Here is an 18,799-nt window from a genome sequence, read left to right as displayed (position 1 = left end):
TACTTGCCACATCTTTATTCTCAATTTACAATCTCACCACATAACCCTGCATTTCCTCCCATTGATTCCCCAATAGACTTTCCTAAAATATCCTTCTCTCTGCCCTATGGAATGAACAATTTCTAAGGACTTGAACTTTACCCCCCCCCCTCCTTGTTTTCTATTAAGATTCTTCTACAAACTACCTCCTGATGCCATCTCTTAGCACTCTCTTCCTTCCTCAGGGTTCCACACACACTGGTATTTTGTTTGTTCCTCAGACACACATCTCACTCCCACTGAAGAGCCTTTATACTTGCTGTTCCCACTGCCTAGAATGCTTCATATGCAGGCCACTGCCTGTCTGGATCCTGTTCTCATTTAAGCCTTGGCTTAAATGTCACCTGTTAAAGGTTTTCCCTCCATGACCATATGAGAGTCCTTCTCCTCACTTAGCTTTTTCTTCATCATCCCTATCTGTTTACAAATGTTCGTCTTCCTGTTTCAAAATTAAAAGCTGTACCCGGGAAAGGGCTCATATTACATGTTGCTATTAGTCCATCCCAGCACCCAGACCTGCATGTCGTGCACAGTAGGTACACTGTAAATATCTGTTGACTTAACTCTGAATCCTCTAACCCATAAACCCTCCTGGTTGACAGGTGTTTAGTATGCAGGTTCATATAATGCTAGCACTTAGTATTAAATTCCATACAAAAAGAAAACTAAGAAGAGTCCACATTTAATCTCACTCTCTGATGGATATTCATCTAGAGCCAAAGTAACGTTAGGTACATTAGTTTCCAGTCATAAAGGAAAAAAAGTGTACAAAGAAAATGTGTACAAGGGTAGGACAAGGCTGTCATCATCGTTGTGGTTCCACTAATGCTCAGACACCCCTATGTCTTCTGAGGTGATGCAATATAATGTGTCAGTCAAAAATATTTAACTGGCAACTATGACCACTCTTTGGATAACTTGCACTCTATCCTCTTATACTCTGCAGAAGAAAGGAACAAGGTAAACAAGATGAAAGAATCACACAAATCCTGAAGAGAGGACACTCTTCAGGAGTAGTGTGAAATCTTCAGTAAAAGGGAGTTAAAAAAAAAAAAAAAAAAAAGGGAGTTAAAGGGCATAACGAGATGAGATGCATGCCCTGGAATGGATTCTGTTAAATATTTTTGGAACTGATGAAAAAGTATTGATTGGGTATTAGATAAAAATGTATTGTCACAAGAGACGTGGGGATTGAATCAAGTTACAAGGGTATGTACTGTTAAGATCTCATTTTAGAATCAACATACCATTATACACAGAGGTGTTAATGACAGCAACCTCTGGGTGTTGGGAGTATGGTGTTATCTGTACTTTTCTATCATATACTCATTTCACTTCTGTAGTAAGATAAGTTTGAATTAAGAACAAACTTTTTGATATAATAACTTATGCCTTCTATATTCAAATGGAAATTTTTGTTTCCTTTAAACTAGGTAACTTGGGCAGATTTCTATTGGGAAATTTGCAGTACCACACTTTTGGTCTTTAAACCTGACTTGCTGGACATCCATCCCAGGTTGGTAACATTACGGAAAAAAGTTCAAGCCATCCCTGCCATTGCTGACTGGATACAACAAAGGCCCCAAACCAAACTCTAAGTAATGCCAGCTTGCAGCTTTATTGTTCTTCACAGCATTGCTTACATCAGATAAGAAGCTACAAAGCCTGCTCTGTAATCCACATCCACACACTGCCTTCCCTAGGCTCCATCTAGTGTTTCACTTTTGCCATATTCTGCTAAAAAAACAAAAAAATAGGGGGAAAAATGGGGGAAAAAAAAGAGCATTTAGTTTCCAGTATCTTCCCTCCTCCCCCTTTGCCTTAGAATAATTTCACATCATTTACAACTGAGAAAAAAGTTTACAATATAGGCAGGGCTTAGTTTTCATCCATTTCACCATGCACGGATGTCAGTCATAATGGTTAAGGAACACATTTCCCCCCAAAATGGTCTGGACTTCAGCTCTTATTACATACAATACTGATTTTGCTGCTAGCTCTGCAGTCGACAAATCAGTGTGTAAATAACAGATGCACATCATGACCAACGACCAATCACATCAGTTCTTTCAAAGGCTGTTAATGATTGGTCACAACGCATCTGTTATTCATGCACAGACAGCAAAATGTGTAGTTGCATTGCCTGCTTGTTTCTCAGTGATAAATCCACTCAAGATTTATAAAAAGTGGATAATTGAAAAGGGGAACTCATCAACAAAGATGAAAGTACAATAAAGAAATGAAAAGTAACAATGCTGGAGCCCAATTCAAATTGCACATAAATGGTAAGAACGGACTATGAGAACATTAACGCGCCTGCAGTTCAAGGGGCTCCAGATAAGTAGCCAGAAGAACTTGGCAAAGACAAACTTACTGACAGAAATGAGGAAAATAGTTGTCACAAGGATGATGTCCCAGAGGAAGTGAGACTGGTAAAAAGTTTCAGGTTAAAAGAACAGATATCAAAAGAATGAGAAGACAAGCTATAGACTAGGAGAAAATATTTGCAAAAGACCTGATACAGGACTATACCCAAAATACACAAAGAACTCTTAAAACCCAACAAAAGGAACCCAATTACAAAATGGACCAAAGACCTGAACAGACACCTCATTGAAGATATACACATGGTAAATAAGCATGTGAAAAAAAAAAAAAAAGCAAAACATGATGTCACTAGGGAAATGCAAATAAAAACAGTGAGATACCATTACGTACCTATTAGAATGGCAAAATTTCAAAACACTGACAATGCCAAATGCTGGTAAGGAAACAAAATGAATTTTTTTTTTTTCACTGATAGGAATGGTAGCTGGTAGGTAAAGATGCCTTGGGAGAGAGTTTGGCAGTTTCTTACAAAATTAAACCTACTCTTACCATATGTTCCAGCAATTATGCTTTTGGTACTTACCCAAAGTAGTTAAGAACTTAGATCCACACAAAAACCTATACATGGATGTTTGTGGCAGCCTTACTGATAATCACCATAACTTGGAAGCAACCAAGATGCCCTTCAGTAGCAAGTGGTTAAGTACACTGTGGTACATCTATACAAAGGAATATTACTCAGCACTAAAAAAGAAATGAATTATCAAGCCATGAAAAGACCTGGAAGAAACAAGTGCAGATTACTAAATGAAAGAAGGCAACCTGAAAAGGCTTTATACTCTGATTTCAGCTATGGAACATTCTGGAAAAGGCAAAGCTATGGAGACAGTAAGATCAGTGGTTGTGAGGGGTGAAGGGAGAAGGAGAGTTGAACAGGTGGAGTATAGAGAATTTTTAGGCAGTAAAACTATTCTGTATGCTACTTTTTAAAAAAGATTTTTATTTATTTATTCATGAGAGACAGAGAGAGGCAGAGGCCTAGCAAACTCCATGTAGGGAGCCCGATGTGGCACTCGATCCTGGGACTTTGGAATCACACCCTGCACAGAAGGCAGATGCTCAACCACTGAGCCACCCAGGCGTCCCCCTATTCTGTATACTATAATGGGTTTGTTAAACTCAGAACCTTGGGTGACTGTGTCAATGTAAGTTCACTGATTGTAATAAATACGTAACTCTGGAATGGGGGTGTTTACAAGTGAGGGAGGGGGGTGTTTATAGTGAGGGAGGCTGTACTTGTGTGGTGGCAGGGGTATATGGGAATTCTTTACTTTCTGCTCAATTTTGCTGTGAACTTAAAACTCCTCTAAGAAAGTCTATTAAAAAAGAAAAAAGCAGGGGTATTTCATGACACTGGAAATGCAAGAAAATGTTGGAAGGTGATCCAAACTTAGAATTATGATAATTTGCCAAGGTATAAAAAGAACGCTTACTTATATATGAAGGTATTATTAAAATTAATACATTTTTTTTTACAAAAGTAATATACCCTATCAGTTTCTTTTACTACTAAAATTAGTTTTACTACTTTTTTCATTTACCTATACATTTATAACCAACAATGTTTTTAATATGTTGAAAAAAATTTACAAGTCATGGAACAATCATTTTCTCCAATGAATAAGATTATTTTCCACAGTTTCAACCTGCAGTCATTTTTATGGTCTCACACTACCATCGAAAGCAAGCTGCCCGTATAATGGCTTTAAACAGCCATTTAAATAGAAATCGCCCAAGTAAGTGTGGGTTATCCCTCAACCCATTTGAAAGCATAATTATAGCATTGGAATATATTTTAGTTCAATTTGCATGTTCCTATTAATGTCTAATCTTAGTATGTCATGTTCTATATAGAAATAGATTAATGAAATAGATGAATATACTTGAAATGCAGAATAGAGGAAGGAGAACATGGTTGAGAGAAGCTAGAAATGCGGAGAGGATATAGGGGAATAAAGAAAAAGAAAAGTAAAATTCAGCTGTGTATGATTTTAAGGTGCTTCTTTCATCACAACGTTTTATAAAATGGAAAAGATGTTAAGTACTTTATACGTTATTAAGGATTATACATAAAAACAGTGTACTTCCCAAATAACTTGCTTCTCTGGTTCACATTTTCTTATCGCTAATGGCTGTTAATAATGATAATAGGTTATAAGTGAATTTCACTGCAACGTACTGTATAATGTTAATCAAAGCAATTTAAAGAAAAAAGTTATCTTTCATAAAAGAAACTCAAATAAAACTCTAGATAGTGAAGGTAGTAACTTTTCTCTTATGCATGTTCATTTTCTGCCATAAAATTACATACTCACAAGCTTTAATGAAAATAGAATTTAGTGAGAACTACAATGCTTACCTAACATGAATATTCACAGTAAGATCAGTCCCACTTGTTTACACAAATCACAATTCAAATATAAAATGCAACCACAGCAGGTTTCATAAGGAAATACTTCATTTCACTCACAGCATCATCATTAACCTTTAAATCATCTTTTTTTCACTGAAGGGGCAACACATCCCATTATCCCATCCTGTACCCAAGTTAAATGGCTCCTTGCTGAGTGACTGAGTATAAGAGAATTTAAATGAATCAGAGTTGCAGATTGTAATCCGAAAAAAACATATTTGGGGAAGAAAAGACTTAAAAGAATCAGTTCTTTAATTTTTATGGATGTTTAAGTGTCTTGCTTAGGGTCATGCAAATGGAAACCAAATCTCTGAATACTCCTCTCTAACCTCAATACAGTAACACCAAGAATTAGAAACAACAGTAGTTAATGCTGTAATATAAAGATCTGTTGGTATAAAATTATCTCTTGTGCATATATAAATGTACGTATGTATGTGTGCATATGTGTATGTGTATACGTGTATATAGTCTATGGGATCAGGAATACAGTTACAAAAACACATAAAGCATATGTCTTCTGCTGTTGCATTAAAAAATAAAAGTTGTCAGGGCACCCGGGTGGCACAGTGGCTGAGCGTCTGCTTCGGCTCAGGGTGTGATCCCGGGACCTTGGGATCGAGTCCCTCCTCATCAAGCTCCCTGCAGGGAGCTTGCTTCTGTCTCTGCCTCTCTCTGTCTCTCATGATTAAGTAAATAAAAATCTTAAAAAAAGAAATAAAATAAAAAATAAAAGTTGCTTCAGTTGGTCAAGATGATATTCCAACAACTATGGCTTTGCATGTTCTTTACTGGTAATGGATTGTAATGTTCACATGGACATCAGTCCAATGAATGAACTAGTAGAAATACATCCTAAGTAATAAATTCCAGTTGATTGAGAAATAGGCAATACTAAGCACAAATAATCTCATTTGTGCTCAATATTATATTTTTAAGGATCAAGGGAAGTGTTAGAAACTATTAAAAAGGGTGTGAGGATACCATTTATGATCACAAATATTTTTATTAAGCCCAAGACATAATAGAGCATTACAGGGAGAACCCAACTACATCTCAAAAAAGATAATATGGACTTAATAACAACAAAAGAAATAGCCTATTACTGAAGACATTAACAAAGAAAAGTTATGAGAAATCCATTATGAGATTTTAAAAGGTAGTATTTCCAACAACCTAAGTGATTTGGGTCCTGTGACGTAGGAGGAGGTAGTAATATTTGCAGATTCCTTCCAGCCCTGTTATACTAAAATATATCGATTATATTCACTATACCTTCAAGATTGGGTAAATCTACTGAATCATGAGTTTTCAAGTCTATATCTGAAAATTGCTTTGCAAACTTCATTACTCTTCTAACTCCAGAGGATTCTATTACGTTAGCATCTTAGCAAATCAAGATGCCTGGAAAGTACAATCTCCAAAATTCACAAGTCTGTGATTTATAAATAAGTTTATTTATAATGATATTTACATAATAGAAACAAAACACATGAAACTCACAAGTTATACAAAGAAACTGATGTATAATAAAAACAGCAAGATAGACTGACAGGCAAAAATTTAAAGAAAGATTTATAAAGAGTTAAATATCAAATAGACAACTTTACTTCTTCTAAATTTCACTTTGTTACCCACACTGAATTGGAATTGAACAATGGCTCTCTCTTCAGGAGGTCCCATACTGGAAATTCTGGAAACTGATAAATTAGATTTTGAGAAATGTTTAAAGTTAATGACCTATTTCCATGCAGTATCTAATGCTGCCTTAATATGAAGTCACATTCAGTCGGCTTTGAAGTGAAATAGCCTGTTAATCTCTTCTGCCAGGGTAGACAAACGTCACCCACGCTTTGCTGATATGTGGAGACGTGGCAGGAATAAACTACTATTTAGAGAGTAAAGAGAAATGGAGCAGAAGTGACTGGGCAACAGTTTCAAGAGAAGCAAAAGCCAGGAGAGGGAAATCAATGAAAACATGCACAACAATAGGCAGAGTAATAAGCACAATTAGTGCAGTTGGGAAATGAACAGAAGGAATTAACCCATGGAGCAAGATAAGGGCTTCTTTGTTACTATTCACTGGAAAACAACTTAGTGCCTAGCCAAACAAATTTGTTTTAACAGAAATACTTGGAAGGACCTGGGGGTGTTAGTATATGGAATGCCACCTTTAAATTCAGGTTGAGTTCTTGTTGACAGTGGTGAACATCTGCTTCAAATAGCAATAAAATGAAAGCTATATAATCTATACAGCTGCATCCTTTAAACGAACAAAAAAAGAACTTCAAATAAGACAAGGAAAAACAAGACATAAGCATTGTCAAATAAGGCACATGTAAAAATCTACACACATTATCCAGTGAAAGACAATATATATATATTTGGAGGTAGAAATAATTACAAAAATACTGACATTTCTAAAGCATTAGCATATTTGTTACAAACAATCACCAACTAATCCCCATTCAGAAAACTGTTTTGTAAAATGATTATTCAACATCTTCAGGACTACATATTTGTGGATTTTTTTTTTTTTTTTTTTTGAAATTTCACATGTAAGCATCTGGAGAATTCAGTTAGTGGCAAAAAAGTTGTCCATACTATGAGAAATGTAATATGGAAATTATAAAAAGTTATAAATGTTCGTAAACCCCATGGTCATCATAATGTAAATGTCCTTGAGTGCACCAAGTTGATATTTCCTCATCAATTAGGAATTCACAATTCTTAATTTCACAGGCCCATTGACGTTTTTAGTAACGTGGCTATATCTGCTGGCATAGTCCCTTCGTCACCTGCAGGTCAGAAAGGGACATTAAAAGTTTAACACAAATATTTTACGAAACATATTTTCTCTCCCTTTGGCGAATTTCTAATCATCTTTCAAGGCTCAGTTTGCTGCAGTGTCACTCATTGTTTAAAATGTTCAAGGGGCACCTGGGTGGTGCATGGTGCAGTTGGTTAAAGCAGCTGACTCTGGCTGCTGGGTCAGGTCAAGATCTCAGGGTCCTGAGATTGAGCCCTGAGTGGGACTCCACCACTTAGTGCAGAATCTACTTAAGTCTCTCTCTCCCTCTTCCTCTGCTCCCTCCACCCACCGTGCATGCTCTCTAAATAAATAAATAAATAAATAAAACCCACCCCAAAACAAACAAATAAAAACCCTTCACAAACCCCTACATATATTTAGGGATACTTCCTCTACTATGTTCATGTTCATATTGACAGCACAGTAATCTAGAGGCTAGGTTTCTGAGCTGACATAAATACAGATACCCATATTAATTTGGATCATATTCTATTCATATAGCACACAGTATTTACTACTCAGGTTTACTTGATAAGAACGGTTAATGTAACAAACTGAATACTGAAAACAAATCATTCATCTACACCCTTATTTTTAATCCAAAGACACAAACACTGATTTAGACTTAATTAGCACATCTAAACAAAACTGGGACAATGGAATACTGGTTGAAGATTAAACTGCCCACTGCAAATAAACTTCTCCAATGTTTCCCTCATATTTCAATTAAATGAGACTCTGGTATCTAGACACTTATGCAGGAAGCATCTGGCTTTTTTTTTTTTTTTTTTTTAAGATTTATTTGAGAGCAAGAAAGAATGAGAGAAAGAGTGTGTGCACGCCCAAGTAAGGGGAGGTAGAGAGAGAATCTCAGACTCCCCACTGCACATGGAACCTGACATAGGGCTTGATATCACAACCCATGAGATCATAACCTGAGCTAAAATCAAGAGCCAGACACTCAACCAAATGAGCGACCCAGGCACTCCCAGGATTTTCTAAATTGGGAAAACATCTTTTATCAAAGTGATGTAGAATCTAGGTATCCTTGATTAATTCAATTAATCACTTACACAGTTTTTAGACAAACTGATTTATTAGTTTATAGTGACAATGATATAGTTGGCAATTCATTAAGTATTTATACATTGATAGCAATGAATAATCTTATAAATTAGATGTGGCTAAAATATAGTCAAATTAATCACTTTTCTCTGTCACCCATACATACCCCAATTATAATCTAAAATTAGGAGTACTTTTATTTACTCTTCTCCTTTCAGTAAAAAGCATATGCACAGAAACACAGATTATTCCATAAACTTATAAACTCTCAAGGAGTTTGCTGCCATCTTTGCCTTGAGGTTCATCCATAGACTTAATAGCCAATGAAATCTAAATTGAAACTCGTCCTAAATTAACTGACCGAATAACCAGACAGATCCAGAAGATAGTAAGACAACAAGAATGCCAAAGTACAAGACAAAAAAAGACTGTACAAAATTTAGTATTCTGGGAATGAAGGGAGAGGTGGAAAGAAGGAATAGGGATGAGGAGACTCTTCTAAGTTTGAAGATACCAAAGATATAATGCAATAAGATGCAATGTGTGAACTCTGGACCTTGTCTTTTTTTTTTTTTTAAAGATATAAAAGACATGGCTTAATTGGGAAAAATATATGATAATATTTTAAAATTACTGTTAATTTTCTTGGATATAATAGTGGTATTCTGACAACTTAGAGAGAATGCTGAAATATTCAGAATGACCTGTCATGTCTACAACTCACTGAAATGGTTCATGAGGGAAAAAAGGTAGATGACGCAAAATGTTTGTAACTGCTAAACTCATATTTTCAACATTTTTGCATGAAAATTTCCATATTAAAAGTTTTAAAAGGGGCAGCCCCGGTGGCGCAGCGGTTTAGCGCCGCCTGCAGCCTGGGGTGTGATCCTGGAGACCTGGGATCGGGTCCCATGTCGGTTTCCCTGCATGGAGCCTGCTTCTTCCTCTGCCTGTGTCTCTGCCCCCCCCTCTCTCTCTGAATAAATAAATAATTAATTAAGTAATTAATTAATTAAAAAAAGTAAAAGTTTTAAAAGGTAGAAAATTATAAGAGATTAAAGAAAAATAACACACCCAAACCAGAATCCTTATTCTAAAGCAATGGTTCTCTGACTAAATTTAGCATGTATCAGTACGCCAAGCAGATTACTGAATTCCATTCACAATTTCTGACTCAGTAGGGATGGAGATGGGCTTGGGAATTTGCATTTCAAGGCAATTTCCCAGGTGATATTGTTGCTATTGGTCCAGAGACTGCACTCTGAAAACCACTAAGGAAAATTCTAGAGACACAAAAGTCTGACAAGCATTTGAGAGGAATCATGGTATTTATCTTTCATAGTTTCGTGGAAATGGGGGCATACAGATTGTTAACAAGAAAGCACAGAGACAATCAATTACAAATATACTTTTTGTTTACAGTGGTAAAGAACCTCACCATGAGAGATGAAAAAGTACGTGTACTTTCATTAGGACAGTGTCAAATTATTTAAATGAAACCAAAAGCAAAGACGACAAAATCATTATAGTTAAGAGAATAACAACATCACTGTACCCTTAGCCTACCAAATAAAACACATACTGGAAAAAACTGATACACAAATAGCTATAACAAGAGGAAAATTTCCTACAGAAAGAGTGATAAATGGGGGAACGATTCTTTATAATTAAACACTTTAAAGGTTACAGCCTAAAAGCATAGTTGAAATAAGCTGCCAATTTAAGAAAAACTTGATGTGAACAAGTAAAATTTTAGACTAAACAAATTTATAGAAGTACAAATAATTTACATGAACTATGACTAGACATGACTGGATATGCACCGGTCTCATCTGAAATACCATTAAAATGCCATGAAAAAAAGAAATCAGGGGCACTATACAGAAGAAAAAGAGAACAGAAAGAGAAAAAAGAGAAAAAACAGAAGAAAAAGACAACAGTGAAGAAAGTTGTCAACAAATTATGGAAGATGAAAAGCAAATGGAAGAATGGAAGCTGACTTTAGCAGAATGGACAAAGCAAAAACTTAAGTGTGCACAGGTAGAAAACGCAAGGTACTTCACACTCAGAATCTCACTATTCTTTCCCCCAGCCTGTGCCCCCACCCCCAAACTCAAGACACGGAGGTAATGCATGGTTCCTAAAGGATAGGAAACATACAGAGCTAAAACAGGTTGAAGAATAGAACATCTAAAGCCTGTCCAACAGAGCCAGCCATTTACCCCAGATACACAAATGAAGGTTTATTCTTTGAAAAGTTTGAATCAGAAGAATGCTAGATATGGGGCTAGTAGAAGACAATGAAGCTATACTGGAATAGGAGAGTTAACTATGTAAATATGGCAACAGCCCTCCCTCCTCTGCTTCTCCTTAGCTCTAAGAATGCAGTCAGTAGTCATATACTGTATCTTCCACAATCCGTATTTCACAGAAGATTGACAAATTTGTTTCGGAGGAAATGAACCAGTCCATGAAAAGCAACCTATATAGTTAAAGATGGGAGGGAGTCCAACAATTAAACTGCTGAAACCCCAATTAACTATGATGGTTCTATCTAAAGACTTACTGTTGGAATAAAATCTATATATCTGGATAGGTGGCAGCTGCTAAATGAGAATAGGTATATAATTGTTTTAACTAAATTTGAAAAGATGCCCTAACAAAACACTCAGGAAAATGTGCTGTGTTGTGGAATAGGCCTTATGCATTCACGCTATTGCTTTTGCTAGATAATGTGAAATTGGCAAGTTGCCACCTCCACACAAAGCCTACTGTTTAAGTTATAATCATTGCAGTTGCTTCTTACTCAAACCTTCTCTATTGTCTGCCTACCCAACCTGAAGCACTCTGAAATGAATGCTATACAGAAGGACATGTACTAATTTTACCAAACATCTCTCTCTCTCTCCGCAAAGACATTAAAAATATACCAAACTCTTTATAGTACAGAGTTCCCAGCAAAATACTGGGACATAGTAAATATTCAGTGGAAGTTTGGGGAGTTGAAATGAACCATGATCAACATTAGTAATATCCTTACTTATTAGAATAATGATAAAACAGCTTGTTTTATCATCCAATTAAATTTAACATTAAATAAGAAAAGTAAGATGTAAAAGACTGCATGATAACTTGTGTAAAAGGGCGAAAGAATACATATACTTATTTACTTCTATCTGCAAAAACTAAATGGTCATATGCTAATAAAAGTCAATGTGTCACCATTTTTATGGGGAAATTGGATGATAGGGTGAGAAGGAGGCTTTTGTTTGCTTTGTATATCTTTTGAATCTTGAATTATGTGAATGTATTATCTTTTTAAAAATATAAAACTTTAAAAATTATACCTTTTAAAAAGATGGAATGAAGAGGGTTCTCTTAGAGGGTTCTTTTTAGTACCCAATCTACTTCAATCTGAAATTTTAAATTTTTTAGTAAGAAAATGCATTTATTGCAATCTAGTGCATTAAGTATTTGCTGGTCAAATGGGATTAATATCAATGTTGCAGTTCTTAATAAATTAATACTATGCCATGTATTTAAATCCTTTGGATTTATATATATTACTTATATACTAAGTAAATCATAACATTGTGTATAAAATTATAGACCTAATTTTATTTGGGGGATGTTTTGGTGTCAAGAGATAAGGGACGGAAGAGACAGAATTTTCCAAAATCAAGTGTTTATATCAATTCTAGCAAAATAATGTTAATTATTATAATACTTATTGAGTACGCTTATCGTCTACCATGCCATTCCTACACTGTATGGCAGTAAGGATCTGGCCCATTTTTGCTAAACTTTTGCTACTGCTAATTTGATGCTTTTTCTTCAATAAATATTGAAGTTTCTGCTTACAAACAACTTACCTTCATCTACTGTGGTCATATCTTGTTCTAGTTTCAATTTCTGTTGGTTAATTTTAAGCATGGATTCTTCAATTGTCCCTTGGCTTATCAGTTTTATAACTAGTACTTCTCTAAAGAAAAAAGAAGATATGTCTGTTGGTTACTTAATATAAAATTATTTAGATACATATAAACTACATAAAACACCTTAGAGTTCAGTAAGAATAATCTGAAGATTATATAACAAATATATCCATAACTATAAATTGCTTTTTATTCAAACTACTTAGGATTGACATTTTCTGAGTGTATGTAACTTTTAAATGACCCTTCTTATTAATCTAAGATATCTGTACTCCAAAAATTACTGGTAAAACTTACTACAACAAACAGTCTGGGTTCAGATAGGTATTCCATTTTTAAAAGGAACATGCTAAACAAAAACACTAAAAATAAAAATATAAATAAAAAGGAACATGCTTTGCTTGCCAGGTTCCACTAAATTACTCAGTATGAGAAGAAAGAAAGTGTGGTGAACCACAAAGAGTACACAGGAAGTTTTAGTGCCATACTAGGTACAGATAAATCTTTGGTTCTTATTAATCTCTTTTAGAAATACAGTAATATATTCCACAGAGAAGACACTGATTATTGGCTACTTACATGGATAGCAGAGTTGAGTTTATAGGTATTTGCACCTCTTTTTGGTCCAATGTCAAAATGACCCTTCATCTAAAATACCTACAACTCAAATAATGTATTTCCTAAAGGATAATAGGGTAGCAACAGTATACATATTATTAAGTCTATCTGGCACTTAAATGGTCTAACAAACAAGCCTTTTCAACTACTAATTTTTTCCAAAGGGGCTGAACCATTGATAATATTTTGTTTCCATCAGCTGCAGAACTATTTGGGGGGGGGGTGGGGGAGGTTATTTTGCTTTAACTAAAAGACAGACAATATTCTACTATTCTGTACAAATTAAATTAGCATTTAGTTAAAAATAAATTTCAATTCAAAACACTTACTTAGTCTGGCCTACTCTGTGGCATCTATCTTCTGCTTGTTTGTCATTGTAAGGGTTACAGTCAATATCATGAAGTATAACAACATTTGCTGAAGTTAGGTTTATTCCCAGTCCACCAGCTTTTGTTGACAGTAGAAACACAAAGATATCCATGTCGGTGTTAAACTCGTCAATTAGGTGAATCCTATAAAATAAATATATTAGGTTAAATTTCACTAAAATGTGTATAACTAAAACTAAAAACAATCACACTACATGGAAAAAAACCCTGATGATGTAAATGGCAATATAGTTACTTTTCCTGCAGTTATTTTATTGATAGACCTTCCCAATTAACCAACTTCTTTTCTATACCATTTCTCTTTCTCCTAATTCTTACTTTAATTCAACTATTGAGGTTTGTGTAGTCCTAAAGAGTTATTTTCTCCTTTGTTGAATGACTTCTAGCTTAATTTAGCATATGGCTTTGCAATCTTCAGCCTTCTGAGAAATCTGTTAGTAGCTGCTCTTGCTACCAGATGAACTAAAGATCTCAAGATCAAACTAGAGCAGTGTATTCTCTTTTAGCATGACTTCTATCTTTAATGTGGGAAAAAAGATTCATTTTGGCTGATAAAAAATAAACTAAAAGATATAATGCAGTTTAAACATACTAGAAAAAGTATTCCCCCCTTTTTTGAAGACAATCTTTTACTCTTTGGGAATTAAAAAAAAATTAAAAAAACTAAACTCATTCAATTACTATTAAAATATGAAAAGCCCCAAATTTTAAAACAATCTTGGTTTCAAGGTAAGGTGCTTCAAGGCTCTGAATGAATTTTAAAGGAGAAAAACATTATAAATTCTAATCAGATATCAAAATAGATTTCTATACAATTCAGATCAGAAATTGAGAAAATTTTCCTTAAAGCAATGATTTGAAATAACCATACAAAAGACTCAAAGCAATATAATTCAATCAAATATTTTACATATATTTAAAATTCTAACATTTACTCTTACTCTTTGAAAGGGAGGTGGAGATTTTCTGAAACTAAAGTGAAGTATACCAACCTTTCAGAAATCTGAGTCTTCCCATCTAATCTGAGGTATCTATGCTGATGATGTTTTAAGAGAACCTCTAGAATATCCAGCATCATGGTAAATTGGCTAAATAATACAACTCTATCACCCTGTGAAAAAATATATATGATTAGATACATGGGAAAATAAAATTATAAGTATCTAATGATCAACTGCTTCTTTAATGAAAATCAAGTAATCGTCGCAAAGGTAAATTTCTTGTTATACATAAGTAACTTCTAACTTCAGACCTAAAATTTAATTTTCAGTTTTGGTTTTTAAAGACAGTTAATGGAAACTAAAAAAGTACTATTTAAATTATGATCATAACAAATTTAAGCGATTTCATATATAAACGGGTAGTAGTACTTAAATAACATGGTATATTCAAAATACTAATTTTAAGGCAATCTTACAGATTGTCACTTATGAAATAATGGCATTTAACATTATCTTTTAAAAATCATCAATCCTGGGGAGAGAACCTGAGTGGCTCAGTTAGTTAAGTGTTTGCCTTTGGCTAAGGTCATTTCTTCAGGGTCCTGGGATTGAGCCCCTCGTCAGGCTCCTCGCTCAGCAAGGAGTTTCCTTTTCCCCTACCCTCTCCCTCTGCCTCTCTCCCCAGTTTGTGCTCTCTCCCTCTCTCTCTCAAATAAATAAAATTTAAAATAAAATAAAATAAAATACAATAAAAAATCAATACATATGTATTCTACTAACTTCTATTTTTCTGAGACTCAACAGAGGAAAAGTAATCAGGAAAACATATCCCCAAATATATCCCCTAAATGCTCAAATCACTAATTTCTAGAAACATGTATAACAGACATAGGTTAAAACTTCAAGAAAGTCAAATCATGCCAGAATTATTTTAAAGAAGTTTAACTGGACAAACACAAGAGGAGTGGCATTCTTCATTACCTTCTGTTTCAATTCAGATAAGATGCATCCCAAAACTCGGAATTTTCCAGAATCTAAAATCAAGTCCATATCTAACTGGAAATTATTAATATGTCGATACTGTTTACAAAGTACATGTAATTCAAAGTCTGTCATAACTTCCATATCCTCAAAGATCAAGTCAGGGTTAGCCTCACAATGTGTAGGTTCCTTAAAACAAAACAGAACAGTACACACTTCAAAATGAAGATATAATATTTATTTTCTAGGTACAATAAAGGGGTAAAAGTCTTTATTGTTTTAGGGATAACATCCTAAAATATTTAGAGATGAAATAATGTCTAGACTTTGGGTCACAATAATCCTGGGGAAGAGTCTAGATGTAACGAGAGTAATGCCATTCTAAATAACTGTAAAAAAAAAAAATGGGTGACTATTAAATGGGCAGAGGATTTCATTATACAATTCTCTCCACTTGCAGCACGTTTGAAAATTTTCCATAAAAATTTAAAATAATATAAAAACATTTAAAAAAGAAAATAGTTGCTTGTAACACAAAGACTATAAAGAACTACAGGTGAGTGCTAAGGGAGAATGAGTTGAACCTTATGTTTAACAGTGTTAATAAAGCTTAAGTGTTAATATACTACAAAATCCTTACCTTTAGCATAAGCTGAGACATTTCCTTGAGCTTTTCAGCTGTGTAATATTGGCGATGTAATAAAGGATGATTGGCCATTTTTCTCAACTGCATCATGACATTGCACATTTCTGTGCTTTTTTCTGTGATTCCAAGGGCACACATTAGAAACAAAACACAAAGAAAACCCAAGTTGATAGCTGTTTGCTGAAATAGATCTCAATGCAAATAAAGTTTAAAATTATTTCTTCAAATTCTAAGTAATTTTTTAAATTGAGCAAATCCCAGTATAACATGATTAAACAAAATGTAGCTCCAGTACAGGATTATTTTTCACATGAAATTGTAAAAATCAGATTATACCAATGTTATTGATAGATTTTTTCAATCTGTTGAAAAGACCCAAATAGAGTTGCTCCTGTTTCTCTGACATTGCACACAATTCAATTTGGTCTTTCTTGGGGGGTAGCTGCTTGAGAACCTGAGAAAGGAAAACAGTTCAAGCAGATCATTTAAATAAAGAAAACAGTTCTTAAAAAAAAAATCATAATAAATATGCAGATAAGTTACCTCTTCTTTTACCCTTCTGAGAATAAATGGTTTTATAATTTGTTTTGCGTGTGCTATTCTCTCCTTCTCATATATACTTTGCTCATCTGCTGATTTCTAAGTAAATAAAAGAACATATCCTTTTAGAAATTACTCATTTAATGATCACAGTAACAATATTATATAACATGAAAGTCATCCTCAATACAATGAGTTATTTTCCACAGAAACTCACTTCATTCTGGATAGAATTTCACATTTCAACTCTGGACTATAATCTACTTCTTCAACCTCCATATATATTTTGAAGTTTCATGTATTCTGCTGAGCTAATAAAGCTGAATGTTCTAGGATGGTGTTCAGAAGTTTAAGTCATAACTAATGAAATATAACTAATTACCAGACAAGCTCTCACGAAAGTGTATGTGTACTCGGTATGTTTAAAGAGGAGAGGGGCGGAAGGGGAAGAGAAAGAAAGTTAAGTAGAAAACTTATTTGTAGAAAATGACCCCAAAAGAAAGCTGGTACAGGTGATGTAAAATATGTGATCTAAAAGACAGGGATAGTTCCTAGTCAAGACTTGTTAACTTTGGAGAATTAAAGACATGAAATTTCATTCTAAGATGTGAAGAAGTCCTCCATATTCTATAATTTACTAGGCCATCAAGTGGGAGTGAATTCATCAGTGGAAGTTTAAAAGGCAGTTAATTTGCAGTGGAACAGTATCATAGAGAATTTTTGCAAAATATACGTGACTTGAAAGAGAGTCACGAATCTATATAAACATTGCTTTACTGGAAAATTTAGAAGTGCCTGAAGGCTATACTGTCCTTTTTCTTTTTAATGCTTATTTTTTAAAAGCCTTATTTATTTATTGAAAGGAGGGAGTGGCAAGAGAGGGAGAGTGGGAGTCTTGAGTGGACTCCCTGCTAAGCTGGGAGCCCAACATGGGGCTCGATCCCAGGACCCCAAGATCATGACCTGAGCTGAAATCAAGAGTCAGATGCGTAACCACTAAGCCAACCAGGTACCCTCTACTGTACCTTTTCTAAGCAACATGCAGAAAATTACTCAGATTTTCTTTGAAATAGGATTTCTTGAGTGTAACTGTAAGAAACTGTTACTTTGGGGTACCTGGGGTGGCAGAGTAGGTTGAGGGTCCGCCTCGAGGCTGTGGCTCAGGTACTGGCCTGCAGGTCGAGGGCTCAGCCAGGAGCCTGCTTGAGATTCTCCCTCTCCCCACATTTGCACGCTCTCAAATCAATCAATAAAACTTAAAAACTTGTTACTTTTGAATTTATGGATTTTTATTTCAAAACATATTTCCCAGTACAGGAATTTTCTAGATATTCTACCTTTGTCCAGTTCTATAGTGTACCTATAAAGAAATGCTACTAATTTACCTAATTTTTGTAAGGTAAATGCAATAACCAAACTTTCCCCATTTATTATAGATCTGAGCTCTCCACTAATTTAAAATTGTCATTTCAGAAATTTAGGATATTAAAACCAAAACTTCTGGATACTAATTACAGAAGTCAGCAATTTATCTCCCATTGTATTTTGGCTGACTTCCCAATTCATCCAAGTATAGGGATATCAATTACTTAAATTTATTTGATAATGCATATACACTATGAAAAGAAAAAAAGACAAAAGGCAAAAGAGAAGAATGGCCTATATAAACCACAAAGTAACATATTTGGAAGAAAATATAAATTTATGCTTACTGTCTTAGAAGAAAACATTCTTCGTATTTCACTGGTGCTACTACTAAACATGTGTGGCATAACAAAATTCAACAGTGACATGAGTTCTAAGAGATTATTCTGTACAGGTGTGCCTGTGAGCAGCAATCGGTTATTTGCCTGTGAAAGTAAAATTTAGATTAGCTTTTTTTTTTTTAAGAGCCAAGTCCTTCTTGTCTATATTCTTCAGTAGGAAAGAAAAAATTAAAACCATTATTAATAATGTAACATTCTGTGATGAAAGACTAGTAATTTAGAAAAATTATCATCTATTTTATTTTAAGGTACAATATATAAAACTA

At 34.4% G+C, this 18,799-nt stretch overlaps 2 protein-coding genes across 12 annotated transcripts in view; one reads left to right on the top strand and one right to left on the bottom strand.

Moving 5' to 3' along the window:
• Positions 1–18,799, top strand: part of HPGDS (hematopoietic prostaglandin D synthase) — a 59,671-nt gene that overhangs the window by 22,622 nt on the left and 18,250 nt on the right. For 2 of the 3 annotated variants that reach the window (XR_004811337.1, XM_049104875.1), the window contains exon 6: positions 1,473–1,555. Coding sequence is in view for 2 of the 3 variants with exons in the window: in XM_049104875.1 (XP_048960832.1) it covers positions 1,473–1,555 (83 nt within the window). In the remaining variant the exon portion in view is untranslated. Of the gene's footprint in view, positions 1–1,472; positions 2,706–18,799 lie in introns of those variants that run through there. The other variant, XM_025424525.3, reaches the window with a different exon arrangement.
• The window catches only part of SMARCAD1 (SWI/SNF-related, matrix-associated actin-dependent regulator of chromatin, subfamily a, containing DEAD/H box 1), a 78,224-nt gene continuing 65,701 nt past the window's right edge, over positions 6,277–18,799 (bottom strand). For all 9 annotated transcript variants that reach the window (XM_049104871.1, XM_025424555.3, XM_035709650.2 and 6 more), the window contains 9 exons: positions 18,480–18,617; positions 16,771–16,866; positions 16,564–16,681; positions 16,222–16,343; positions 15,582–15,770; positions 14,652–14,770; positions 13,600–13,782; positions 12,590–12,699; positions 6,277–7,638 (listed from right to left, as the gene is read on the bottom strand). In XM_049104871.1, coding sequence (XP_048960828.1) covers positions 7,577–7,638; positions 12,590–12,699; positions 13,600–13,782; positions 14,652–14,770; positions 15,582–15,770; positions 16,222–16,343; positions 16,564–16,681; positions 16,771–16,866; positions 18,480–18,617 — 1,137 coding nt within the window. In that variant the 3' untranslated portion in view covers positions 6,277–7,576. The remainder of the gene's footprint in view (positions 7,639–12,589; positions 12,700–13,599; positions 13,783–14,651; positions 14,771–15,581; positions 15,771–16,221; positions 16,344–16,563; positions 16,682–16,770; positions 16,867–18,479; positions 18,618–18,799) is intronic.

Source organism: Canis lupus, chromosome 32 (genome assembly GCF_003254725.2).
Source record: "Canis lupus dingo isolate Sandy chromosome 32, ASM325472v2, whole genome shotgun sequence".
Classification (NCBI taxonomy): domain Eukaryota; kingdom Metazoa; phylum Chordata; class Mammalia; order Carnivora; family Canidae; genus Canis; species Canis lupus.
The sequence above is the reverse complement of the archived record's forward strand: the minus strand, read 5'-3'. Positions and strand labels throughout refer to the sequence as shown.